General features: G+C 43.2%; 1 protein-coding gene across 4 annotated transcripts in view; it reads left to right on the top strand.

Moving 5' to 3' along the window:
- Positions 1–27,396, top strand: part of TEX11 (testis expressed 11) — a 43,420-nt gene that overhangs the window by 6,084 nt on the left and 9,940 nt on the right. The window contains exons 4-20 of one of the 4 annotated variants that reach the window (XM_080990326.1): positions 232–316; positions 1,363–1,442; positions 5,266–5,346; positions 5,451–5,570; positions 5,836–5,916; positions 6,085–6,170; positions 7,908–7,965; positions 8,086–8,181; positions 9,898–9,979; positions 10,475–10,553; positions 11,060–11,211; positions 12,073–12,158; positions 13,759–13,896; positions 16,537–16,639; positions 18,712–18,827; positions 22,824–22,909; positions 26,564–26,617. In XM_080990326.1, coding sequence (XP_080846452.1) covers positions 232–316; positions 1,363–1,442; positions 5,266–5,346; positions 5,451–5,570; positions 5,836–5,916; positions 6,085–6,170; positions 7,908–7,965; positions 8,086–8,181; positions 9,898–9,979; positions 10,475–10,553; positions 11,060–11,211; positions 12,073–12,158; positions 13,759–13,896; positions 16,537–16,639; positions 18,712–18,827; positions 22,824–22,909; positions 26,564–26,617 — 1,583 coding nt within the window. The remainder of the gene's footprint in view (positions 1–231; positions 317–1,362; positions 1,443–5,265; positions 5,347–5,450; positions 5,571–5,835; positions 5,917–6,084; positions 6,171–7,907; positions 7,966–8,085; positions 8,182–9,897; positions 9,980–10,474; positions 10,554–11,059; positions 11,212–12,072; positions 12,159–13,758; positions 13,897–16,536; positions 16,640–18,711; positions 18,828–22,823; positions 22,910–26,563; positions 26,618–27,396) is intronic. The other 3 variants (XM_080990327.1, XM_080990328.1, XM_080990329.1) reach the window with 3 other exon arrangements.

Below are 27,396 nucleotides of genomic sequence, written 5' to 3'. Positions count from 1 at the left end.
GGAAGGGAGAACATATGGTGTCTTCTGTTTTTTTATTCACTTACATCGTCATCTCAGATCTTTGTATGGAAAAGGATGCCATAATGTGCTTAACAGTGTGACAAGCTCCCATTCCTCCTTTTTCCAGTTTCCAGGAGGATTATACAGCTCTGATAATTGGGATGCTTTTCCTAGAAAACATTTCAAATGGCTTGTATGGATTTTGACAGTCTTCAATTTCCGCTCCCATAGGTTGAAGAAACTGCACTCAGTTTATGGAATTGGACCACGGCAAGAAATACAAACTGTGTTATGGCTGATGTGCAGAAAGTTCAGTGTATGTATGACATCTCTGCCATAAACACTCAGCATTTACTGAAAAGAGTAAAATATTTCCTGTTACTTTGAAATTTGTATAAGTCTCAAAAGGGGGAAGGGGTACTGCAAATGACAAGGACTCCAGACTTGCTATGGGTACCACTGCCTGGTTCTGTATTTTTAAATGAAAGCACACTTTATAATTATTATTCTTTAATTGCCACCTAGAGACTGACCTAAATTAGGACAGGGTGACTAGTGTACTGAAAGAAGCATGTCTCACTGGCTAGTAAGGATGTGCAAATCTGACAGCCTCAGGTCTCTGTTTATTATTTTTCCAGTTTTAAGTTCAGCTCTGCTTATTTCCACATCAGTTCATGAATACCTTTTTTTTTTAAGCCTTCAAATCATCAGATTCTTAGGCTTAGAGCTGGCATGTCCAACAGGTAGATTGTGATCTACTGGTGTTCCTGGTAGATCCTGGTTGATCTCTGGCCCCTCAGCGATCTCCTTACAAAAAAGCCCCCAACTTTGCCTTTCCTAAAAAAGCTCCACAAATTTGGCTTCTTAAAGAAAGCTCAACAACTTTGGGTAGATCACTGCCAGTCTTTTTATGACAATGGGTATATCACTGCCAGTTTTTTATTCTGTGAGTAGATCACAGTCTCTTGGGAGTTGGACGTCCCTAGCTTAGAGTTTCTCCTAATATAAACATTCTTGTATGCAATTTTGCCAGATGTTCACATTTTTGTGACACAATTTACCCCATATATGCATTTTTGTATCTTTTTTTTTTGCCCCAGTATATGCATGCTTATGTGCATTTTACCCCAGTATATGCATTTTTGTTACACTTTACTTGGTTGCATAACTGCATTAGAAAGTTCAGAGAAGTGCAGATTTTGAAGTGTGGCTATGTTTAAGTGCAAACAGAATCAAAATTCTTCCCCATCCCCTACTTGCAAGGAAATATGCTGACCTCTTCCATGTTTAGTGTACTTAGTGGGGTTGACAGCAATAGATAACATATGTCTGGTGTTTAAGCATGTGCATATTGTTTTACAGTGCTCCACGTGGCCTGCAAACTGATGAAGTCCTCTGAAGGAGATGAACCTTCTGAGCAGAAACTGCGGAGGGAGATTTTGGTAATTGCAACTAAATAACATACTGTTACTCTCTAAAGTTTGATTTAGCTTCCCAAAATGTTGAAAAACTAAATAGCCTATAAAGTTGCAACTGTTGCCTTTTTTTTCTTATACTGATAGATTTCAGTTGGTGCTACATGGACCTTAAGAGGGTGCTAGACACAAAGAAATGGGTTTCAAAGTTTCTTTAAACTTGCCTGGGAAAATATCATATCCATTATTTAGAAAACGTTTGCAATGATTAAACAGTAATAATAATTAATGACTCAAATGACGTACCAAAATGTGTGGTTAGATGTTTTGTATTTCACTTCTGTTCTTTTATAATTTATACAATCATGGAGTACAAATCCCAACCCCTTCCCCAACCATAAATGTTCAGTACATTGTTTTACTGTCTGTATTGTTCCATAACTATGGAACTATGGAACAATTGGTATCTGAATCTCCAGTCCGGTTGAATAGCTCTGGAGTCCAGTGGAGTTTTATTTCTTTAACATCTTATACCAAGGTATCCGTCCATAAGGAGCCATTAATTCCTGTCATTGAGATCCTTCCTCTTTGCTTACTAATATATGTAATTTAATCCAAAGCCCTGTGCTGCAAAAGTCATCTTCAAAATCGTTTCTGTTTATTCTTAATTGTTCAGTAAGTTTTTTTCTGCCAGTGCCAGGATCCACACTTGTTTATACCTGGTTGTTTTGTTTCAAATATTTAAATGCAGGTACAGTGGTATCTCAGGGACATGGGTGGTGCTGTAGGTTAAACCACAGAGCTTAGGGCTTGCCAATCAGAAGGTTGGCGGTTCCAATCTCCACAACGGGGTGAGCTCCCGTTGCTCGGTCCCTGCTCCTGCCAACCCAGCAGTTCAAAATCACGTCAAAGTGCAAGTAGATAAATAGGTACTGCCCCGGAAGTAAACGGCGTTTCCGTGCACTGCTCTGGTTCGCCAGAAGCGGCTTCGTCATGCTGGCCACATGACCTGGAAGCTGTACGCAGCTCCCTTGGCCAATAAAGCGAGATGAGCGCCACAACCCCAGAGTCGGCCACGACTGGACCTAACGGTCAGGGGTCCCTTTACCTTTACAGTGGTATCTCGGTTTACGAACAGCCTAGTATACGACCATTTTGGATTACAACCAATTGCAACCTGGAAATGAGTGCTCCAGGTTGTGTGTTTTTTTGGGATTCTGAACGAACTCCGTTTGTGGCTGCACTTCTGTTTTGGGTGCCACACTTCCGTTGTCTGGCAGCGGAGAAGGGGGTCATCACGGTGTTTCCTGCAGCTGTGAGGGAGAGAGTTGTGAGCCTTCCAACCATATGGCTGGCAGGCATGCAGCTTCCCTCCCAAGCTTCTGCGGGAATTGCTCTCCTCCCTCGGTGGCAGGGTTGGCGGGGTCACAACTCTCTGCCAAGCCTCTGCGGGAGGAGAGCAGTCCCCACAGAGGCTTTGCCCGCCAGCCATATGGTTGGAAGGCTCACAACTCTCTCCCTTGCAGCTGCGGGAGGAGAGCAAGCCCCGCAGAAGCTTGGGAGGGAAGCGTCCCCTCAGCAATCTGCAGCTCAGCTGCTTTGACAAGAGGGAGATCTCAAAAGATCTTGCTGATTGGGGCATTGGGCAGAAGTGTCCCCTCAGTGAGTTAGCCGCCTCCTTCCCCCCCCCCACACCCCATGCATGCTCCTCATCCCTTCAGTGTTTTTCCTTCCCTCCCCACTTAAGCCCCTCTCCTGCATCAAGTTAGCCACCTCCTTTCCCACAAGCACCCATGCACGCTCCTTGCTCCTCCAGTTTGAGTGTTTCCACACACCCCTTAAACTCCCCCCTCCCGTCTTGTCCCTCCAATGGCAATGGGTAGGTCACTGCCAGTTTTTGATACTGGATAGTAGATTGCAGTCTGGTTTATTGCTTTCATTTTATGGATCAATTGTCTCATTAGATAGTAAAATTCATACAGTGGTACCTCAGGTTACATACGCTTCAGGTTACATACGCTTCAGGTTACATACTCAGATAACCCAGAAATAGTGCTTCAGGTTAAGAACTTTGCTTCAGGTTGAGAACAGAAATCATGCTCCGGCGGCGCAGCAGCAGCAGGAGGCCCCATTAGCTAAAGTGGTGCTTCAGGTTAAGAACAGTTTCAGGTTAAGTACGGACCTCCGGAACGAATTAAGTACTTAACCCAAGGTACCACTGTATTGAGTTGCTGTTTTAGGGGTTGCTTTTCATCGTCTGGAGAGGATTAAACCATTTTCCATTACTTTCTATGGAAAAGCACACCTTGGTTTAAGTCCACTTTGGTTTAAGACTGGACTTCCGGAACGGGTTAAGGTTGTAAACCAAGGTACCACTGTATTTTATAATAATTCTAAAGTATTTGCTGTTTGCAGTTTTTTATGAAGCAGAATGTCAGGTAGGGTCTACCTCACATTTAACAATCAGTTTTATTAACATGGCTAATGAACTACTTTATTACCACAGTTAATAAATTATAGGTAATAAACCCGATGACAGACGTTGTGCTCAGATGCTCCCCTGTTGCTCCTCCTTGCATGCACCTGCTTTTGACACTTCTGTTACGGCTTGTTTAAACCACAGCTCCCCATTACACCCAAAATGGGGAATTGGTTTATTCCTGGCTTACTTTCTAGGATATGAAACGGGTGTGGCTTCATGTCCTGATTAGTAGACCAGTACTGCACCACTTCCCTAGTTTGGTATAAACAAATTGCAGTAGTCCTCCATCCAAATTGAAGTCCCAGGTCCTGAGCACTGGGTAGGGTAGTTGCGTGCAACAAGATTAGCCACAGGCTGGGATCCAAAACAACAGCACTTGTCAAGAGCCAAAGGAGCCTCCAAAACAGGAAGCCCAGGAGAAGCAAACATCAAAAGGTCATAAACCAAAGTCCATAACTGAGTGCAGTACAGAAGACTTGAGTCATCGCACATAGGTTTGGAGGTCGAGCAAAGAAGTCAGGTTAGAAAAGTCTGGGAGCTGAAAGATGTGTGTTGCTTCAGCAGCTGCTAGTCATCAACTGAGAACTTGCATAGTCTGGTCTCTCAAACTCCATCCAGGACCAAGTGCATTTAATTCTGCTCTTGAGCAGCCCTTTACTGCCAAGGATCACCTTGCTCATGAGCTTCTATGTTCCTCTGAGTTTCCACGTAGGGGGTCCTTTACTGAGTGGCCACCTGACCTTCCTGGCATGCTGTCTGGAGCTGGGAGGTGATTCAGACTCAGACTGAGAAGCATATGAGCCAGGGAACCTTCCTTTGGGTCCTTCCAGGACAGCCTTTGGAGGAAGGCCTGGTGAGGTGTCTCCATGGATATTGAGGCCTTTCGGACCAGTTCTGGAGTTGGACTGCTCTTTCCTCCTGGGAATCTGGGTCTTTTTAAGAGGTTGAATCGTCCTGAGTCAGGTTAGAGCCTGGCAAGATACCAGAAAAGTTGCCCTGCACTGCCAGACCAGTGGTCCATCTAGTTCAGCATTGTCTAGTGCTGGATGGCAGCGATGCTCCATGATTTCAGAATGCAGTCCTTCCCACTCCCAGTAGTGCTGTCCGGGAAGGATGTGACAGTTGCACTTAAGCAGGTGCACAGAGGCATGAGGCTATGCATGATGGGTGAGCATGCAGGTTTGATTCTTGGTCTCAGCTCAAAAAGCCATAAGCCAGGATCACGATCTCTAATTTAAACCAGCCAAACTGTTGTAAAGGTCTCTTGATTCTGTTATTCTATTGAAAATATGTACTGGTTTTGTAGGATTCCATAGAGGCCAATGTCCATGTTTTGTTTTAAACTTACGAATTTATTTTATGATCCAGATGGCTACAAAGACTGGGAAAGGCTATGCGAATGTTGGAAAATCTGATCTTGCCAATGAATTTTTTGAGATTGCTTTGGATGTAAGTTTGTGCCTTCCTGTGCAATAATGTTTTTTTGGTGTGTTTTTAGCAAATACCATGGTTTGTTGGTTGTTTTTAAGCATATTACCTGCTTCATTTTGCAGAGTCTGAAACAACTGTACGCTCTGCTGAAAAAGAGGAGTCCTAGAGAGACTGATATTGGTGAACACAAATCTGATATAGAGAGCGGCATTTTCAAAATTATCTCTTTCCAGGCTGAATCGGTACGTTGGTGCAAAAAATAAATGCCACGCTGCTGTGGTAGTGCTATAGCAATGTAATGAGTGTTGTCTTCATTCGTATTGTTCATATGATGTGCTTTCTGCAGTTCAATGGCTTCCAACATTTTTAATTCATAGAACTTGACACATTCTTTCTGTGAACGTGTTTCCAATACAAACATAGTTTTCTAGAATTTTGAAACATCAATTTAAAATTGACCTGTGGCACAACGTAGCAGTTTACTGGCCTCTTCTTTTGCTTTCTCAGGCAGTTGCTGAAGGAGATCATCAGAAAGCAGTCACATGTGTTCTTCAGTGCAAAAACATCCTGATGAGCCTGCCACAAAAGGTGAGTAGCCACGAGACTGTATTTATAATAGTTTTTAATGCATTTGTACTCTATTCTGTTGCAGTGGTGCTTCACTGAAAATTAGGGGAAATGTTTCAACTGTTCTACACACATCTTGGCCTTTTAACACAGCAGTACTTGATAAACATTTGTTTCATATATTTGCAGACCTGTTACCTCTCCCGCCTGTGCTATAACTTTGGTGTGGAAGAATACACACAGAAGAGATATGAAGAGAGTTCCTTTTGGCTCTGGTAATTTCATGAGTAGTCTTTTGTTTATTCAGTATATATTTATAAAAAATATTAATGTTCCACTATTGATTAAATAATTGGAGCGATTTACAGTGGTACCTCAGGTTAAGAACTTAATTTGCTCTGGAGGTCCGTTCTTAAGCTGAATGGGGCCTCCCATTGCTGCTGCCACGCGATTCCTGTTCTCATCCTGAAGCAGAGTTCTTAACCCGAGGTTTCTGGGTTAGCGGAGTCTGTAACCCTGAAGCGTCTGTAACCTGAGGTACCACTTAAAAACCATTTAAATCTTAACATCATAAATTTTTCTTGAAAGATGCCTTCTGAACCACCTGCATAAGCCTGACTGAATAGAAATGGTTTCCGCAAGCATTAAAATGTTGCAACAGAAGGTACCTGCCGATAGCATATGCTGCCCTTTCCTCCCAAAAAAGGACAAGCAGACTTTTTTTTTTTCTTCTTCTAGGCTATAGAGATAGAATGTCCTGTCTAGGATATACCAAAGGCAAACAAGCGTTGGTTTGAATTGTGTCGTTTGGCACCATCTAGTGGCTTAAAAAGTTGTTTGCAATTGCAGAAAATCTAGTCTTGTGAGAGCATTTTTCCAAGGGAAGTTAGCATGCATTTGGAAGGTGGAGACAGCAGCTTGGGTGGTTTGATGAAGAGAAGCAGTGACCCGAGAGGGTACAGCAACTCTTTCCCTCTGCTGCTGCACTCCAGATTGAACCCTCCCAAAGCTGCTTTTTTCTTAAAGGAAGCAGACATTAGACCAAAGTTGAGGAACCCATGACCTGTCATGGCCAGTGAACAGGGGATTGCACCAGTACAGTCACACTTCATGTTGCATCTGCTTCAGGTTACGTGTTTTCATGTTGCGTCCCGCGGCAACCCTGAAGTACCAGAATGGGTTACTTCCAGGTTTTGTCGCTCACGCATGTGCAGAAGCGCTAAATTGTGCCGCATGCGTGCGCAGACGCAGCATTTCGGTTTGCGGCAGTTCTGTGTGGAACCCGGAATGGATCCTGTCTGTAACATGAGGTTCCACTGTACATCTTTTAAAGTAAACAGTGTTCACAGAAAAGCTCCATCATGAATTTATTTCTGGTAGAGGAAGAGGTGAACAATCTTGAATCCCATCTTGTCCCAAAATATAATTCATGTTGGATTTTAAGCAGCTGACTAGGTTGCTTATTTGCTGGTACGTTTGCTGACATAGGCTCTAACTTGTCCCTTGAGATGGCCGGGACAGGCTAGGACACTTATTCCTGACAATATTCATTTATGAGTAGACAGCCAGCTTCAAATTTGCCATTTGAAATAAGACTTGAACACTTTCATGTGAGCTGATTATTCATACATGGGCCCTGGATTTTTCTTTCAACTAAAATTTCATGGAGGACTTTTAAGATGGAGCAGATAGCAAAATTGGGGAGATGGGTCTATGACTGAAGAGCCCTCCATGGAGAGGAGGACCACCTACCATTCAGAGCATTGGGGAATCTTCAGGTGATTAGTAAATGACACTCCACTGCCTTCACCATCTTTGCAGTGGATAATCTACAGTATAATTTCTTCACTGTGGAACACACGCATGTAAAACAATAAGAGAAAAATTGGTACCGTGGACTGGATGTAGTTATTCTTACACAGTATGCTATTTCCTGTGAATATAGCCAAGTGGGTCTTTTCTATGCTATGAATAATCAGCTAGTCTGTTGTCGGTTTCCCCCTTTTCAACAGCCAGAGTTACGAAATTGGAAAGATGGATAGGAAATACTCCAATGGAAAAGCAATGCAGGTGAGAAATCTTTGTAAACCACATGTAGCCCAATGGAGGAATCCTTTTTCCTTTGGGGTTAGAAGTGATTCATTTATGCCAGCCTTTTGAGCTTATATGTTCATTTATTTTTAATTGTAGGCTAAAGTACTGCGGTTACTAAGCAATGTCTATCTGGATTCGGGAATAAGAGGTCATGAACACAAAGCTCTTGTGGCTGTCACCATGGCCAATGAGGTGAGGGAGCAAACAGCTATTTGAAAGACATGGGATTGAGTGATTTGCTTGTGCTCTAAGCATATGGATTGGATTTGTTTCTGCTGAGAGTTAAGTGCTGCAGTCAGTGGAGCTACTCCAGAAACAGTATCTTTCCCCCAAGCCTCTTTGCTTTTATCACTAAACTCTACATTTCAGTCTGAAACAAAATTTTGTTCTATCTTCATCTTATGACTCAAACAACCTGCAAACAAGGGTTCACCATTAAACTTATATTTGGAAGCATTCGTTTTTCCATTAACTCCCCTCCTGGGTAATCTTGAACTTTTGGTCTGCAGAAGAGTCCTCTGTAACTTGAAAGCTTGTATACTGCATTGTGAACATTGTTTGATCTTAATGAAAATTTTGTCACTGACCCTAAGAGTTATGTTATATTGAACCATTATGGCTGTATGATTTTAGCAGGAACATAGGGTTATGCAGTGATTTTGACACAATGCATCTGGTTTTCCATGAAGGTTGTGCACAGTTGCCAGACATTTAAGACTTCTTACACGGAATGGAGAATTCAGGGTTGCCTTACAAGGTGTGAGGCCCTTTGCTGTTTCACATAGAGAGATGAGAATTCAGGGCTGCTCTGTGCAGCAGCTTTATTAGCAGTGTAGTACCAATTCCTACTCTCAAAGGAATAGCTGCATAATGTGCTTGGAAGAGTAATTTACCTGCTATTATTGCCCTGTCCAGGGGCAAAGGAGTCTTTTCCTTTTATCCCCTTTTCCCCTTGTAGCGGCAGAGTGAGGGAGTGGCTTCCATCCTTCTTTGCTCCTCCTTAGTTCATCTATCTCAGGGGTCAGCAAACCTTTTCAGCAGGGGGCGAGTCCACTGTCCCTCAGACCTTGTGGGGGGGCCGGACTATTTTTTTTGGGGGGGGGGGGGCAAATGAACAAATTTCTATGCCCCACAAATAAGCCAGAGGTGCATTTTAAATAAAAGGACATTCTACTCATGTAAAAACGCAGTGATTTCCGGACCATCCATGGGCTGGATTGAGAAGGCGAATGGTCCAGATCCAGCCCCAGGGCCTTAGTTTGCCTACCCATGGTCTGTCTGATCGTGGCCGATGCCAGCGTGGGAGTGGTGTGGGGAAGTATGGAGTTTATTTGTTTTGTTTACAAATGAGCAGATGTGTTTGCACACCATACATTTAAAGCACATAACTTCCCCCAAAGGATGCTGGGAACTATAACTTTGTAGGGGTAAACTTCAGTTCCCAGGATTTTTTGGGGAAGTCAGGTGTTTTTAATGTATGGTGTGAATGCAGAGAGCGAACAGCATCCTCCTTCACCCCTTTAAACAATCTTTGGTGTCACGGGCAGCTGATACTCCTGGGGTCTCTGCTATCTCAGAAGAAGACGGGATATTGGAGACAGTAAAGAGGCACTTTCTCCTCTCCCACTCTCCATATGAGAATTCTGAAAAAAATAAAGAATATAGTTTTGAGGCTCTGGGATGAGAAATTATAATCGCAATGCTGGCTGACTTGTTGCTAAGGATGTTTAAAATTATTCTAGGAGATTATTTAGAATATATATTTTGGGGAGTGCTGATGAGAGGGCCTTGACATTCTTTCAGAGTTATGAATAAGCTAAGCTCTGACAGCAGCCAGTTAAAAATATCCTGAATATGGTGAAGAATAGTTTGGCTGTCAAAATAATGTCTTGATTTCTTGATTTACAGGAAGATTTGCATCCAGCTGGTTTGTTCTTGAAAATTAGGATTCTCCTGAAAGGTGATGTTCTAGAGGCAGAACTTGGCGCAGGTACCATCCTTGGTTCAAATAAGTCACATGTGGCATCATGCATGTAAAGGAAGGTTGAGTTGTGAGGGAAAGTGCCAGGACTGTTTAATCTATGGCAACAGAGGCAACTTCATTTTATACTGCACGGTGTTTTAGTTGATGAGCCTCTTCTGTTTTTAACAAAGAGTATGAACTGCAAAGTAGAAAAATGGCTGTTTACAGTACAGGTGCTTTCACTCTCAGTCCATATTCACCCAAGTGAATATTTTCCTTCTTCAGTGCCATTAGCATAGATTTTGAGGGATATTTGTTTTTATACTATGCACATTCAGTATTTTCTGAGACCCCACCCAAGTTAATCAAATCAGCTACAATCCTGTCTATCTGGATTCTGTGATTAGCACTTGGAAATCAAAACCTGAACAGTACTGATGTTTCTGTTTGTCTGATTTTATCTTCCTCTCCACCCTTTGCTTTCAGTGACACACTAACCTTGCCACTTCCTTCCCTCTCCAGCTATTGATGAACTTCTGCGTCATGGGTTCACCCTAGATTTTTTTGTGGATATAGCAAAACTGCTTCTGGAGCATGAGAGGTACAGCTATCTAAGGGATCCTGACCAGTAGTAGTTTTTCATCAAGCAGAATAGACACTAAGGAAGACAAAGGAACTCAAATTATGACATGGCTTGTCATGGTAGAATTCCTTAAGAGAAAAATTACAGGAGTATTGGGAATGATGAGAAAATAAAGGGGCAATGGCTCTTTCATCTGGGCACATTTAGGTGCTCAAACCGTTTTGGAGGTCTGTTTGGGTGAGCAGATTGAGGCCTGCAATTAGTATTATTGCAGGTGTACATACATTTGGTGTATGCAGTTCTAAACGGTCGGTTGTCAGGATGGCAGTGTTTCATGAAGCTTTTGGTGTGAGAGCATCAGAGAGTGACTGAAATTTTCTCCCTTTAGAGGGCAATGTGGGTGGATAGGAATCTAGGTTCTTTTGCTATTGGAAACTCAATTCATGAATGCTACCTGCCTTTCTTGTTGCCAGTGACTAGCAGTCCATATGCCCAACCTGTTTGCATGTTCTTTACATATCTAGGCAGACCACCGCGCTAGACTTTTTGGACTCACTTTCTGAGAGGTTTAAAGGATTCCCAGATTTTGGCAAAATCAGTCTTCTTCAGATTGAACTCCTGATACAGACAACGAATGAGTCGCTTGCCCAAAATATAATTGAAGGTGTTATTGCAGGTCTGTGCCAGTTTTCTTTTGATGCTCCTTGGTGGTAACTCAGTAAAAAGAAAAAATCATATTGGTCAGGCCTGTCTAAAAGGGGCAGTTTTTAAGAGGTATCTGAGAGAAGGCAAGGGGTGGTTTCTGCCAAACATCTACTGGCAGGGAGTTTTACAGGGCAGGGCCTGCACACTAAACACTCAGTCCCTGATGAAGGCCAACCCCCAGAAGTGTCCCATCAGAGGATTTCAGTGACTGAAGGGGAGAATAAGGGATCAGGTGGTCCTTAAGGGGCTTCAGGCTCAGTAATGGTCCCCTTCCCCTTGTTGCAGACCCCAGGCAGCAACTTCCTTTTTTGCCATCCCACATGCCATTCCAGTTCAAGATATAGGAACTTCGGGAACTGGGAGCCCACAAATCAATTTCAGCAGCTCCATATGATAACAGTTAAGGCCAGTTAGTTTCTGTCTCTGCCCAGTTATTAACAATGACCTAGGCTTCTAAACAAATGTAAGCTGGTGGGTTTGTGGGGAAAGTGGGGCAGAGGAAGGTGGTTTTGAATCCCTGACCCACTTTTCCACTGCAAATGCTGTCGTCCTCCTCTTCCCTGGCTGTCCTGTCAGGAATGGGTCACACTGGTTCAGGATATATCAATATTATCTTAAGCATATTTGCTTGGGTGAAAGTAACAGGTAGGACTTAACTTTGATTGAGCATTCTTAGAACCAGGCTTTATGTAAGATGCAAAGAATCCAGCTTTAGATAAGGTCACATTTTAGTTTGGCTTTGAGGATTTTTAATAGAGTGCACTTTGCTCCTGTCCTTGCAAATATGTTTGATGCTCTAAAATTGGTGAAGTGCTGAACTTTGTCTCCTCAGACCACAACCAAGGAAAGTTTCTGCGTCCTGAAACACTGGATCACCTGCACCATGTTCTGTGGGACAGAGCTACCAAGTATTATAAGGTTTGGAGCCATGCAAAGTTTTTCTTCTTGTTTTCTTCTTGCACTGATAGGGTAAGGTTTAAGGTGCTGGTTCTAACCTTTAAAGCCCTATTCGATCTGGGACTCTTGTACCTATGGGACCGCCTATCCTGGTATGCCCCGCGGAGGACCTTATGGTCCACAAACAATAACATCTTGGAGGTCCCGGGCCTCAAGGAGGTTAGACTGGCCTCGACCAGGGCCTTTTTGGCCCTGGCCCCAGCCTGGTGGAATGCTCTGTTGCAAGAGACCAGGGTCCTGCGGGACGACATCTTTCCACAGGACCTGCAAGACGGAGCTGTTCCGCCAGGCCTTTGGTCGGGGCTCAGTCTGACCCCTCTCCTTTTACAAGACCCTGCATACAGGTGGCCTCTCTAACTCTTCTCACTGGCTCATATAAATAGCTGAGCCTGGTGAGTACCTAAGGTTCCCAACCCCTATAGTTATAGTTATAATTTGCTGGTAGCCATCTGATCTTATTTTGATTTTAATCCAATTTTAAGCTGTATTTCAGTCGATTGCTGAATTTTATGTCTTAATGTATTATATATTTTTGATGTTAGCTGCCCTGAGCCCAGTTCTGGCCAGGAAGGGCAGGATATAAATTAATTTTATTATTATTATTATTATTTGACTACCACATGTGGTTAACTCCTTATGTACGGTGAATGCAAGCAGTCTGTGGGCTGAACCCTGAATGTAGCATTCCTTTGGAACACCTTCCCACTCACCCTGCACTTTGCCAATATTTTGGGTATCTGAGCTTTCAAAATAGACAGGTACAGTGGTGCCCCGCAAGACGAATGCCTCGCAAGACGGAAAACCCGCTAGACGAAAGGGTTTTCCGTTTTGGAGGTGCTTCGCAAAACGAATTTCCTATGTGCTTGCTTCGCAAGACGAAAATGTCTTGCGAGTTCCTGCGGGTTTTTTTTCCCTTTCCCCCCCCTTTTTCCCAAGCCGCTAAACCGCTTATCAGCTGATGGCTAAGCCGCTTATCAGCTGATCTTTAAACCGCTTAACAGCTGATGCTAAGCCGCTTATCAGCTGATCTTTAAGCCGCTTATCAGCTGATCGTTAAGCCGCTTATCAGCTGATCTTTAAGCCGGCTAAGCCGCTAATACTGTAGCGCTAAGCCGCTAAACCTCTAATGGGCTTGCTTCGCAAGACGAAAAAACCCGCAAGACGAAGAGACTCGCGGAACGGATTCTTTTCGTCTTGCGAGGCACCACTGTACAGGAATAAGTTTAGCAGACATGGACTGGTTATGAAATGAAATAAAATGCAGCCTCTTTCATTTTTTATACTCAAGGTTCCTAAGCCAGTATTTTTCAAGGGCTGTGTTAGTGGTTTTCAGCAAGGATTGTTGTGCTGGATTGCAGTACATACCTTTCAAAATGCAGGTGGTTCCCCAACTCTGAGATCTAAATAATCAGTGTTATCCTAGCCTGCTTGGCTTTGAGAAGTCACCATGCTCTCCAGCCTCCTATTGATGAAGAACAGAACAACTGCATACTTGTTCACAACCCATGAGCTTGGAACTCACAGAATACAATCAGTTTAAGACACAATGCTTATTTTCTAGGAAGGAAAGTATTATGAAGCCCTTGAGTGGTACACTTACTCATTCAAACTCTGCTCAGGCAGACAAATAGAGAGCAACATTGCAAGTTTGGAAAGGAATATGGCTGCTTGCTTTCTTCGCTTGAAAGAGCCTCTCAAGGTATTTCTCCAGCCTCAGGTGCTGATGTTTTTTCCAATTTAACCTTCTCCATGAGCTTATGGAAAGTCTTAAAATTTGCTTCTGTTTAATATTATCAGGCCTGGGGAGTTTTGTGGGGTGGGGGTACCGGCAAATCTTCCTTTCAAAATGTGGGAGATGTAACAGCCAAACCTAACATTGCTTATTCTTGCTACATAGTAAGATTAGGGGCTGACTGCCACAGAGCTGTGTGGCTGATTGGCAGACACTCAGACCATAGAAGTGCAATTAGTAGAGTGTGTGACGTCATTTCCCTTCCTCTCTTGAGTGGGAACAGTCAAAGATGTATTCCCCCCGCACCCCCTCTTTGGCCAGCTGTGCAGGAGGACGGATGTCCACTTGCTCCAGATCAGGCAGTATGCCTGAGACTGCTTTTACTGTAAATATATGTATTTTACTGCTGCTGTAGCTGAGAACCAGTGCAAGACTATGAGTAAGTATATCATATTTTAAGGCAGCTTCCAGTTGTCTGATTTCTTTTTTAAGGGGGGTAAACGAAAAGAGGAAGTCGGCTCACTTCGCAGCTGGACTTAATTAAAAGACGGCCTGACAGCCAATTCCTTTAATTTTGCTGCTAAGGGTGGGACTTTTAAACTCTCTTCATCCCACACACGTGGGTGCCACACACGTGGGTGCCCGGAGAGATAAATTGCAGTTAATATATCCTCTCCTATCTATTAAAACCCATCCCGCAAGAAGGATGTTTTTTCTTTATTAATTTAATGTTGGAGATGCATGTTATGCCAGCCCAACAAAAGGTTGTTAGGAGCAAGGGCTGCAATCAGGTTTTGCATGTCTTGTCATCACCACCCAGTGATGGAAATCATTCGCCTTCAGAGAGGGAAGGGTACTTGTCCAAATTCCTCCTTGTGTTTAGGTTATTAAAGTTTAACATTAATTCATCTGAAAAATGAGGTTTCTCCTTGCATATATTCGTGTGGTAGTTGATAGCTGAAGCTATGGTTCTATCACCCGTGTGGTCTGTTGCAAAGGCACAGAAGACTATACTGCAAACACCTAAAGGAACATCATTTGCAGCCCAGGCAACTGTGTTGCAGCCAGTTCTGCCTTGCTCGTAGAAGCTCTTGGCATCCTCTGACCCTCACCTGTGGTCACAAACTTGTGCTTGCACTTGACTACTCAGGAAACAAGGCTGTGTGCATGGCCCTTCCTCACGTGGTTCCAATTCATCTCCCCACCTCAAAAGTCTCTAATAGGAAGCTCTCATGTGCTGCTTGTTCTTTTCACCTGCATAGTTGCAGCAGCCGAGGCAGCCCCTTTTGCTAGAAACCTACAGTGCACAGCAGAGCATTGGATTGCGCTCTTGTTCTATTTATTTGCAAAAGTATTTACACGCCACCCTCTTGCCAAACATCAGTATATAGCAACATAGTAACAACACAAAGCAATCACTCAGGCAGCTGGCTTGGCTGCTCGAGATATTTTAGCATAGAACTTGCGAGACAAAATGCCCAACTTCTGAATGAGGCCAGCTGGGCCTCTGTAACATGGGAGACAACTTAACAGTGCTGCCCTAGATGACTTCAATGATCAGGCTGGAATATAAGGGCTCAGGTTAAGATATCCTGGACCCCACATTATTCAGAGCCTTGCCTATCAACACAAGACTTCAACCTGGACCAGTAGCTGCAAGCCTGCAGTGACACATTTTAATGAATTCAATGGGATTTAGTACTGAGCAGGCAATCCCAATCTAAATATTATTAATTATTTCATACTACTTAACAGACTGTCACCATATGTATGCATTCAAACTGTGCACAGTTAAAAGTAATTTATTTGTTATATTATTATTATTAACAACAACAAAAACTGGCTAAAGGTAACCCTAAATGAAGCAACAGAACAGTAAGTTTTTTGTCTTGCGCGGTTAATCTAACCTCATGATGATAATAGTTTTTCTCTTTGGTTTTTGAACCCCCAAGTCAAGGGTTGCCAACAGCTTCAAATATATAGGCACATTTTGAATTTTGAGCGCGTACGGGGGTGCCAGTCACAAAATGGCTACCACAAAGGAGGCGTGGCATAACACAAAATGACTGCTTTTGTCATATGATACAAAATTAGAGACAACCTTATTTTTACTATTGGACGTCGACCATGTCATGCTAGTCCTTATTATGTAGATGACACCCACCCTCCCGGATACTGGTGCTGCCTAATATAGGATCATACTTGTAGTGTTGGAAGAGACTCTGAGGGTAATCTAGTCCAATCCCCTGCAACAGAAAACATTTCCTCAGGGCCAGGAAAGATATACGAGGTAGCCGCACACCATTTTCATTTCACAGAAATCACTTAGAACAGACATGCACTTTTTGCTGCCTAACTTTCTTTCTAGGAGGGCTAGAGACTTAAAAAATAAAAATAAAATAAAATAAAGCTCGAAACCTGGGGCACCTGCCCAGGACCACCACTAGAAGACTTCCTGGATGCCAGGATGGTGGCTCTTGCCCTAAGTTCTCTGTGAAATGATGTAAATAATATCAATGTGTTCCGTGCATCCTGTGTGTTTAATTGTTGTTAGTTGTCCTTGCTTTAATACTTAATCAGCAATCCTGCTAATCCCTCTGTCTGCAGGCTAAGGAGGCCTTGAAGGAAGCAGAGAGGCACCATCCCAACTGCATATTCACTTATTTTTATTTCTATAAAATTGCCATCTTGGAGAACGACGTGGCAGCAGGTAAAAACAGAAGGTGGTGGAATATTTAGTCATATTTTCTGCTTTGGGATTTCCTATCTTGCCCAGGAGGACTTAGAGGTAAAGGTGGGTAGGGAACTTTGGGTTCTGTAGTTTTCTGTCCTTAAACTCATTAAACATTACATCTTCTAACTTCAGCAAGCTGTCTCGTTGTCTTCTCTATACTTGTCCACAGCTATATTTGTAACAATACCGCCTTCTACAGGAATAGATTTCTGTTGTTGAAAAGGGTATGCAAGTTACGCAGAGGAAACTCTGCTTTCTGCCTCCCTTCTATGTAGGACTGCCAAACAGGTGTAGTGAAGCCACAACCACCCACTTTTTACAGTGTAGATTTGAGCCTATGGAAATTGAAACCTAGAGCATCTTAAAGGGGAGAGAGACAGGCCCATGTCACATCCTAGCAATGAAGTAGTGAATGGTCAGTGTGAGTGGGATTGCCCAGCATTATCTCATGGAATAATAGCATGCTTGAGCAACTTGGCTTAGCATTCTTGATGTTACAGAGGGACAGAATTCACTGGCAATTATAGTGACGAGATCTGAGGCTTTGGAATCTGTTACGTCAGAACATGTCATCTAGCAGAATGATAAGGGGGCTACAGAGGTTTCAAGATTGTATGTTTTTATTACTCACTTATTGCATTTATATCCCCTTTATATCCTCTAAGGAGCTCAAGGTAGCCTACATGATTCTTCCTCTTCCCATTTTATAGGTCTCCCAGGTCCTATTACATCACTGTATGACTGCAGCACCATACTGGCTCTCTGTTTTGAGTGCCACGGTCAGTGACACTCATCTGGGAATGCCAGTAACTCTCTCTTATCTTAGAAAAGAGATACATAGTCATGATTAGATAAGGGTTTCCTATATTGATAGCATGCTTCTTTCCTGGTTGCAGTTATTGGGAGTATTTATATGAATGCTAACTGTAACTATTATCCCTATGTGATAATATAACTATGTGACTATTATCCCTATGTGATAATAATAGACCAAATAACTGTGGTCAAAACCACCGATGGATAAAACCACCATCGGTGGTTTTGACCATAGTTATTTGGTCACGTATTTGGAATCAGGATGGTATATTTGGGGATTTCAAATATACCACGTTAAATCCAAGTTTGTTTCTTTGTGTAAGGATGAGAGTTGCTTTTTAGAGAACTTTTACACTTGCTACAGTCTCCAAACTGATTTGACTAGCAAGCCACTCAGAGAAATCTTTTGGAGTGAGGAGTATCCGAACTCTTAACATGCTGGTTCATACAGTAGAATCACGTTACAAAAGCTAAGGCCATAATATCATCTTGAGAACCAGTGCTATTTTTCTAGAAAAGGAGATGTCAGAACTCACCACGAGTGCTTCCCTTGTTTTCCTATAATGGGCAACAGTGCCCACTTGAGAGGTGATGGAACTGAGTTCCAGTGAGTTCCAGCTGAAAAAAGCCCTGCTGAGAACTGTGGTTTGTTAAAGGTGCCGAGAATTATAACCCATGAGGAGAAAGCTGCAGTTCCCAGAATTTTTGGGTTGAAGTCATGTGCTTCAAATGTGTGTTGAAGGTACTTGAAACGTGTGGTGTGGATCTGCCTGTTTACCCCTGGACTTTGCTGAGCTCAGCTCACTGTCCTCTGTGCTGTAGTGAGATGCATGATATCTCCAGTTACATTAGAGTTGTTATTTCTGTGAGTTGCATCTATGCATATAGCTCAGCGTATGCAGATCTGTCCTGGTTTGTCCTTGCTTTTGGTTATACATACAGAGCTAAACACACTCCATCTGTGGATTATTTGGCAAAAAAATGGAATGCCTGGCCTTTGAAGGGATCAGATTAGGGGTTTAGTAACCATAGTAATGAGCACAGTGGATAGACAAGCCATGTACTTTCACAACTATAGGAGCACTTTGTTGCCTCAGGATAGGACACCTGTATGCCTTGAACAACCAGCTGCTGATCTGAGAAACCACAACCACTCTTGTATGAACTAGTACAGCCTATCATTAATGTCTTCCCTGTTCCTTCACCTCCACCTTCTTCTTCATTTTTTTAAGCTTCCCATGCAATTGATGAAATGGAAAGGGCCGTAACGGACCCAGACTCAACGACCTGGATGTCAGAACAAAGTTTGGCTAACCTCCTGAAATTAGCTGCCCAGTTTGCTTTAGAGGTAAAAAAAAAAAAAAGTTGGGGGGCTTCTGTCCTGATTTTCTGTCCTGATTTTCGTATAAGTGAAGCACCTGCAGCTTGTCTTTCTTTATTAAACTTCCGCAGGTCTACTTTGCAGAGAAATGCATTGGGTCTAGAAAATTTGGTTTTCTTTCTCTGGCTTTGTTCTTAGTAGCCCTTGCTGGTGTGCATGCACACATAAATCAGTGTGTGGCATTTGACCCCTTTCGCTTCTGTGGGAGAGCTCCCACTTACAAGAGTAAATGGGTTTAATAAATACTTCCATGGTTGCTTGAGATCGGGTACACAAAACAGACTAACATATCCTGGGGACGGCCATAGCTCAGAGTCTGCTTTGTATTCAGAAGGTCCCTGGCTCAATCTGCAATGGCACCTGAAGTTTGGGGCGCCTGAAATACTGGAGAGCCACTGCCAATCTGCATAGGCAAGATTGAGGTCAATGGGCCAATAGTCTGACTCAGCATAAGGCAGCGTCCTACATTCCCATGTCTCTCCCAGCGCTACCTAGGTATCTAGATTGCAGAATTGTAGCATTGGAAGGGACCGCAAGGGTCATCTAGTCCAACCCCCTGTAACGCGGGCATCTTTTTGTTTGTTTTATACACCTCCCACCATATGAAAATTTTGCAGTAGTGTACAAAGAGAGATAAGAAGATTAAACTAAAATACAGAGTTAAGGCAGAGTTAACTTGTGTCTGTGAGATCAGCATAGACAATTTCCAGCAATGCTAGCCGGACAAAGCCTGTTGATTTTTTCTTTTCTTTTCCTTTAAGAAGTCTGAAGGAGGCTCCTGAAAGAGCAGGTTGTTGCCACCATCCTAGTTTCATGGGGGTAATGTATTTACAAAGTGTGGGTGCCACCACCTGTAAAGCTCTGCCCCAGGCAGTCATTTAAATGAACTTCCAGGGACCGTGGCCCTTATAAGAGGACCTCACTTGATGAACTTTTAATTGCTTTTGCTTACCAGAGACTGTGCCAAGACATTTCATTTCTGCTATGTTTGAATTCATGGTACTCCAGTCTTGCACTGTGACAGCAAATTCCTTTGATTGTATGTGAATGCCCAGCAAGTACCATATTTTTCTGTGTATACGATGCTCCAGTGTATAAGATGCCCCCTATTTTGGGGGACTCAAATTTAAGAAAATGGGGGGGGGATGCAGAAAATCACTAACTGACAAATGCTGACAATCGCTCACATCGCTGAAGCCAACAGCAGCCAGCAATTGCACGCCCAATTGACACAGCCGCCGCCAATCCAAAGCAGCCCTTGCAGCAGCAACCAATCACCCACCAAATCGCCACTGACAAGTTCTTGCTCTGCTCATGGCTGCAACCAATCACCAGTCCCCCCCATGCACTATCCATGTATAAGATGACCCCAATTTTTTAACATTATTTTAGAGTAAAAAACCCCCGTCTTATATACGGGAAAGTACGGTACTTGCATTCACTTAGGAAGTTGCATTTACACAGACTCAGATTATTGGCCAATCTAATTCAGTACTGTCTATCCTCACTGACCAGCAATGGCTTTCCAGAGTTTTCAGGTAGCCTTTACCTGCAGATGCTGAGAACTGAAGCTGAGCTCAGAGCAGATGCTCCACCACTGAGCTGTGGCACTTCCTTCCACATCCTCAGTTAAAAATGGTGGCAAGCCATCTGTTGCTTTTTATGCCCTGAAAGGAGCTCTGGTAACACCCAGCAGTCCACAGGTGCACTCCCTAACCTGGAAACTGGAAACTTTCAACCTGTTAGTTCAGAAACCAGCTGCTTCATTTCCAGTCTGCAATTGTGTGGTGCAGTTCAGCAGAAGTGGTCTTTGTTCCTTGCTACCAAATACATCTTTATGGGGAGGTGGGAAATGAAAGTTGGCTGTCCTTGGATCGGTGTTTGTGTGTTTTTTTTTCCTTCAACCAAAGCTGCTTTTGTATCCTGTTGCTTAGAAAAACTGTTTGCAGGAAAAAAGTGAAAATAAAACATGAGAAGAATTCACTTCTAAAGCAGCATGTCTAATGGAGTCTTAAGAGTGGCATTCTCAGGTGCTTGTTGAGAAACAAGTCCCACCTGTGTTCAGTGGGACTTCAATCTCCAGCAAATGTATTTAAGGCGGCAGCCTTTGTCTAGCTATCCTGTCTCTTCCACCCGGGGCTCTTGCAGTTTCCAAAAGATGAGAGTTGTTGCATTGCGGCTACTTAAAGGCTTTTGTCATAGCCTACAGCTGCCCGGAACATAAATGTGTTTTTTATGAATATGGAGATACTTTTAACCTTTTAAAATGAATTCAGCCACCAACTGTTATTTTCTATCTCATTACTCCTCTTCCAGTTAAGAGGTGGTTCAATTAAAATATGTTCGATGAAGATGTTGTTTAAAAATATTTTTATCCTGATGTTCAGCCGAAAAGGCACCTAGAGTGGCTTATATAAGATGAATAATAATAAGAAAAAACAGTTCCTGCTCACTGAAAGATATGACACACAAAAAAGAAGAGGAGGAGGTTGGTTGGTTGGTTGGTTTTTTGTTCTTGTTTTTATTATATATTTTGTGCTTGTTGTGAACTGCCCTGAGATCCGCAGATGAAGGGCAGTGTACAGATTTAATAAACAGAATAAAAATCCAGTTTTTAAAGTTATAATAAGCAGCTGGAACAGAAGCATCCCAGGAGGGGGGGGGGCAAATACAGCTGGATCATGTTTGCACCATATGTTTAAAGCACATGGCCTCCCTCAAAGAATCCTGGGAACAGTCGTTTGTCAGGGTCCTGGGAATTGTAGCGGTGTGAAGGGTAAAATGCAGTTCCCGGAATTTATTGCAGTAAGTGATAGGTAGTATGCAACTAAGTTTTGCTCAGAGAAGATCCACTGAAATTTACGGGCTTAACTTAGCTCTGCTCATTCATTTGAGTGGGTTACTCTGTGTGATAATCAGCTATATTTTATGCCGTGTGCTTTAAACTATGTGGCTGTGGCCGGAGCCCTCAGCAGACTTGGCAAAGAACCCCCTGCTTCCCATCTCCCTTTCTGCTGCTTTCTGGCGGAAAGGTTGCCTGCCTGCCTGCCTTTGGATGCAGGGAGGCCTCAAATGGAGCTGACCTCCAAAAGAACAAATGGAGTAGTTCAGTCTCCTGCCGTCTGATGTGATATATTGCAGTTTCTCACATTTCAGCTTGTATTAAATGAATTCTGGCTTCCATTCTGTGTTTTATACTGTATTTTTCGCCCTATAGGACACACTTTTTCCCCTCCAAAAATGAAGGGGAAATGTGTGTGCGTCCTATGGGGCGAATGCAGGCTTTCGCTGAAGCTATCCGCAAGCCGTGGGAGCCTGGCGCGACTTCACGCAGCTCTCCCACAGCTTGCCAATAGCTGCCTGCAGGCTTCGGGTTTCGGGCTTCGCGCAGCTCTCCGCAAGCCGTGGGAGAGCTGTGTGAAGTCGCGCAGCTCTCCCAAGGCTTGTGGAGAGCTGCCTGCATCCTGAAGCCTGGGGTGCGCTGAACTCAGCACGCCCCAGGCTTCGAGCTTTGCGCAGCTATCCGCAAGCCGTGGGAGCCCGGCGCGACTTCGCGCAGATATCTGCAAGCCTGGGGAGACCGGCGCGACTTCCCACTGGGCTCCCTAGGCTTGCGGATAGCAGCCTGTTCTGGGGTCAGGGGAAGCTCAGGCTTCCCCCGCCCCAGCCCCGCGCCTGGGGGGGAAATAAATTTTTTTTCTTTATTTCCCCCCCCCCCAAAAAAAGCTAGGTGCGCCCTATGGGCCAGTGCGCCCTATGGGGTGAAAAATACGGTACTTTTGATTGAAACGTCCCCCATGATTTGGGGGCTCTTGTAACCTGACAGCTGTTTGACATGGCAAAACAGAAATAAAAAATAAATAAATTTGTATTTAAGCTATGCGTAACACCAAACTAATGATACATATTCTTTATCTTTATACTGTATATCACTGATTAACTAACGTCATTCTCCACCTGCAGAATAGGCAACATTGTGCAGCTATAAAGGCCTTGGAGTGTTTATCTCTGCACTTGGATGACTGTGGACTCATTGCTGCAGATTTTAAGTGAGTAACAAAATACAGAACTATACTAACTTCCTTTGTCATTAAAATGTTCTTAGTATTTGAAATGCAATAGATCCAGTGTTGTTGCCCGAGTGGAAAAACCCTCAGTCCTGATTCATAGCTGAAATTCCTTACTTGTGTCCTAGACAGGAATTCAATTCTTAAAAGATATCCCTGATTCTTGTTCTTCTGAATGTGTGCCTGTTGGTTTCTGGAGGCTTACTGCTGATGTTTGCCATTACCAGTGGAGCTAGTCTGCTAGGGCCAGTGGGCCACGGCTCCATCCACTTCAGCCTGACCCCGGCCCTCACCGGCCTTCTTACAACTGAGGAAGGGGTGGCTTGGGCTGTCGTTGCCTTGGGCTCCCTGCCTTGCACCCTAGGAGGCGCAATGGGCCCCACCGGAGTTGAACAGGGATCTTCTTACCAAGCAACCTCATACTTATATTACTCTGGGACCAGAGATAACCGCGATGCTACGTTGTCCAAAAGGCCACCAAATCCAATGCACGCTCAGCCTGGGCGAAAAGGGGAAAACACTATCAGAAAACGCTAATAACCACGTAAAAGCAACAGTTTAGAGGTACCGCTGCCTGCTAATGGGGGGGGGGTGTCTGAACCATAGGCAAGTAGGGTAGAAACATATGGAATATGTGGGGGGGGGGGAGAGATGAGGGGACAGTTGCAGAAGTTATGCCCTGAAGGATGCATTCTGCCTTCCCTTATGTGCTTGTGTAGGTGCTCTGCCCTGGCATTCCTAGTTGCTGAAACAGAGTCTGGTGTTGTGCTTCTGTGTTCTGGAGCGCGGAGGTGAAGTACCTCTTAGGAGCCTAGGCACATAATGGTTAGCAAAGTGCTCAAATTCCCCTGTGCGATGGGAGGCCAGGTTGTTTTCTCGCAAAGTGCTCCCTTTGTGTGTGAAGTACCCTTTCTCCATGCCTACCTATTACAGAATTGTTCCATGTGAGCACCTAAGTGTTTACAGCATGAGGCTAGAAAGATACAGCCCTGTGATATAAGCCCTCTCAGCTGAGTCACCTCAGTGGACCTCTTGAATCCTGGTCTCCCTGTCTGGGGTTTATATACTGGCAGTAGCATGCTGTGTGATTGAGTGGGCTTTTGTAGTAGTAGTAGTAGTAGTAGTAGTAACAACAACAACAACAACAACAACAACAATTTGTTGGTTGGTACCCCGCCCATCTGACAGGGTTGACCCAGCCACTATGAGCGGCTTGCAACATATATAAAGACATAATAAAACATTACACATTAAAAGGCTTCCCCTTGCAGGGCTGCCTTCAGATGTCTTCTAAAAGTTATATAGTTACTTATCTCCTTGACATCTGATGGGAGGACATTCAACAGGGAAGATGCCACCACCAAGAAGGCCCTCTGCCTGGTTCCCCGTAGCTTCAGTTCTTGCAGTGAGGGAACCGCCAGAAGGCCCTCAGTGCTGGACCTCAGCATCTGGGCTTAAAGTGGTGTTGGAGACGCTCCTTCAAGTTTACGGGCCAGAGGTGATTTAGGGCTTTAAAGGTTGTCCACCAACACTTTGAATTGTGCTCGGAAAAGTACAGGGAGACAATATAGGTCTTTCAGGACCGGTGTTACATGGTCTCGGCAGCCACTCCCAGTCACCAGTACAGCTTCCACATTCTGGATCAGCTGTAGTTTCCGGGTCACCTTCATAGGTAAGCTAAACTCTGCCGTGGTTATTTTTAAACCCCTCTTTCTCATTTAGCTGATGGGATGGGCATTTATTGCAACGAGGGCCAAAAAGTTCCACTGTTGAATAGGGGTCATGGATAGAAAAGGTGCAGGCTATGGCATGGGTGTGCTCCTCCCTGCGCTACCTTCTCCCACCCGCATTTCTTGACATGTTTCAGCCATTCCACCACTGGAACATTCTTCCAGTATATTGGGGAAGCTCTGCCAGCAGATCAGTTATGCTGGTAGCATATGTCAGATTCTGCCGATGTTAGCAGGGCTTCTTCCATCAAATCCTTTTTTAATATTTATACATTCTTTATTAGGTTTTCACATTTTTATATGCCTTATCTCTCACCAATTCAAACATCAAATTTCAAGGTTCTCTGAACCTTCAGACTTCATCCCCTCCCTCCCATGGGTTCATATATTAAAAGTTTAAGTTTTCTGCATCTTAAGCTTTATCCAACTATTGTATATCCCTAGTTATCACAATCAATTTCACATTACAAATGTCATTTCAATGCTACCAATGATTTTAACTGTTTACAATGGTTTTTTAAGTAAACTACAAATTTACTTCAGTCTTTGACAAATACGTGATCCTCTTGGTTTCTGATCTTCCCTGTCAATTTCTCCATTTCTGCGTATTCCATCAATTTCATCTGCCATTCTTCCTTTGTTGGTAATTCTACTTCTTTCCATTTTTGGGCTAGTAACATTCTCGCTGCCGCCGTTGCATACATAAAAAAGTATTTTGTCTTCTCTTGATATTTCTTCACCTATTAAACCTAAAAGGATGGCTTCTGGTTTCTTAACAAATGTATTTTTAAACATTTAATTCATTATAAATCATTTCCGATAAGTCTTTTACCTTATGACATGACCACCACATATGGCAAAATGTACCTTCTCTCTCTGTACATTTCCAACACATATTTGATTTGGTTTTATGCGTTTTTGCAATCTTACTTGGTTATGTACCAATAGTACATCATTTTCATATAATTTTCTTTCAACAAACAGCATGAAGTAATTTTTATTTCCTCTTTCCACAACTATTCCCAAGATAAAAGCTGAATATTTATACCCAAAATCTCTAGCACAGTGTATCATCACTGCCTTAACTTCTTCATCTTTCGTATGCCATTCCAACAATAGTTTGTAGATTTTTGATAATATTTTCACCTTATTTTCCAGCAGATCACTTTCAGATCTTGATCTTTCTGTAATAAATCCTCTTTTTTAAAATCTACTTTAAAAACATCGTTTAATTGGTAATACTGTAGCCAATCTATTAATATTCCTCTTATTCAATTTTAATTGGCCATATGCCTCTATCAGCAATTCTTTATGGGTGGCCCAATACCCTTTCATGTTTACTTTTTTAACTGAAATTGCTTCCAATGGGGAGAGCCACCATGGTGTTCTTCGCTCTAATAAGTTTTTGTATCTATCCCATACCTTGTGGATTGATTTCCTTATCACGTGGTTGAGGAATCCTTTGTGTACTTTTCGTTTTTAATATTTAATGCTGTATTGTTTTTAACACTCTATTAGAAGCCGCCCAGAGGCTGGGGAAACTCAGTCAGATGGGCGGGGTATAAATAATAAATTATTATTATTATCATTATTATTATTATACCATAAATATGCATGCCACCCAAACCTATTATCATGTCCTTCCAGATCTAATAAATCTGTATTTTTCAACAAAATCAAATCCCGCAACCAGCAAAGACAGGACACCTCATAATAGTTTCAAACGTTCCATCAAATCCTAGAGCTCAGGCAGTGGATCTTCTATATAAGATTGCACCCCAGAATTGCAGAATAAATGATAACGATGAGATGCATGGAGGTGGCATGGCCTTTCCAGAGGACAGGCTGATGCTTCGAGTCAATAGGATTACTAAGAATAATTTGCTGTAATTTATTTTGCCTACAGGTGTTTGGTTCCACTTATAATGTACAAAATCAATGGGAAGACTGGAGAAGAAATGTGAGTTGCACTTCATTCTTACATCTGTTGTTATTCACTTTGTACAATGCGTAGGTGAAGAAGGTTAGGTGACCAGCTTGAACTGATTTGCAAAGTAAAGATAGAATCCAGTAAAACAGAATTAGCTCGAAGTTCTGCTGTTGCATTGCCTTTTGGACCTGGACTCAAAATTTCATCTCAGCCATGGACTCCAGATGAGGAGTGATAGTAGCAAAGGCACTGTTTGTCAGCCTTTGCTCTCCACCTGTGCAGTTACAGTAACAGCAGCGCTCCTCAAGGCTGTTGGGAAGTTGCAGTAATATGAACTGTTAATGCATTTGCAGTTCTTCACCATTTTCCTAACAGTGAGAGGTGAACTTTGCGAGAAAGTACATTTTCCTGAAGGGAGGAGGGGATCCTCAAATGGGTTGTCCTTCCTGCCACTTGATCCACTAGGCCAGGACTGGGCTGCTTAGAGGATTAGATGAAGAACCCGCAAACCACAGGAGGATTTTGAACGAAGAGGCGACTTGGAGGGACCAGGAAAGAAAAGAGCTTTTGGTTGAACAGGAGAAAGAGAAAGAGGCCGGGTCCTTATGTTTGTTAGATCTCTTTTCCTTGATTTGTAGGGCAACCTCATTCCAGTTCTTTCCTGCCTAACTCCCTATGCAGGTCAGGTGACGGAAGGTTTCTGTCATTCTTGTTGGTTAAGGAGAAATAAAGTTTTCTGGATTCTTTGTGAGAGCGTATCTACTGAGAAAGATGGCCCAGCCTGCTATGAGGCCTGGTAGCCTTCTATT

The sequence above is a fragment of the Podarcis pityusensis genome (genome assembly GCF_964106645.2).
Source record: "Podarcis pityusensis genome assembly, chromosome: Z".
Classification (NCBI taxonomy): domain Eukaryota; kingdom Metazoa; phylum Chordata; class Lepidosauria; order Squamata; family Lacertidae; genus Podarcis; species Podarcis pityusensis.
Note: the sequence above shows the minus strand (reverse complement) of the source record. Positions and strands in the feature narration are given on the sequence as shown.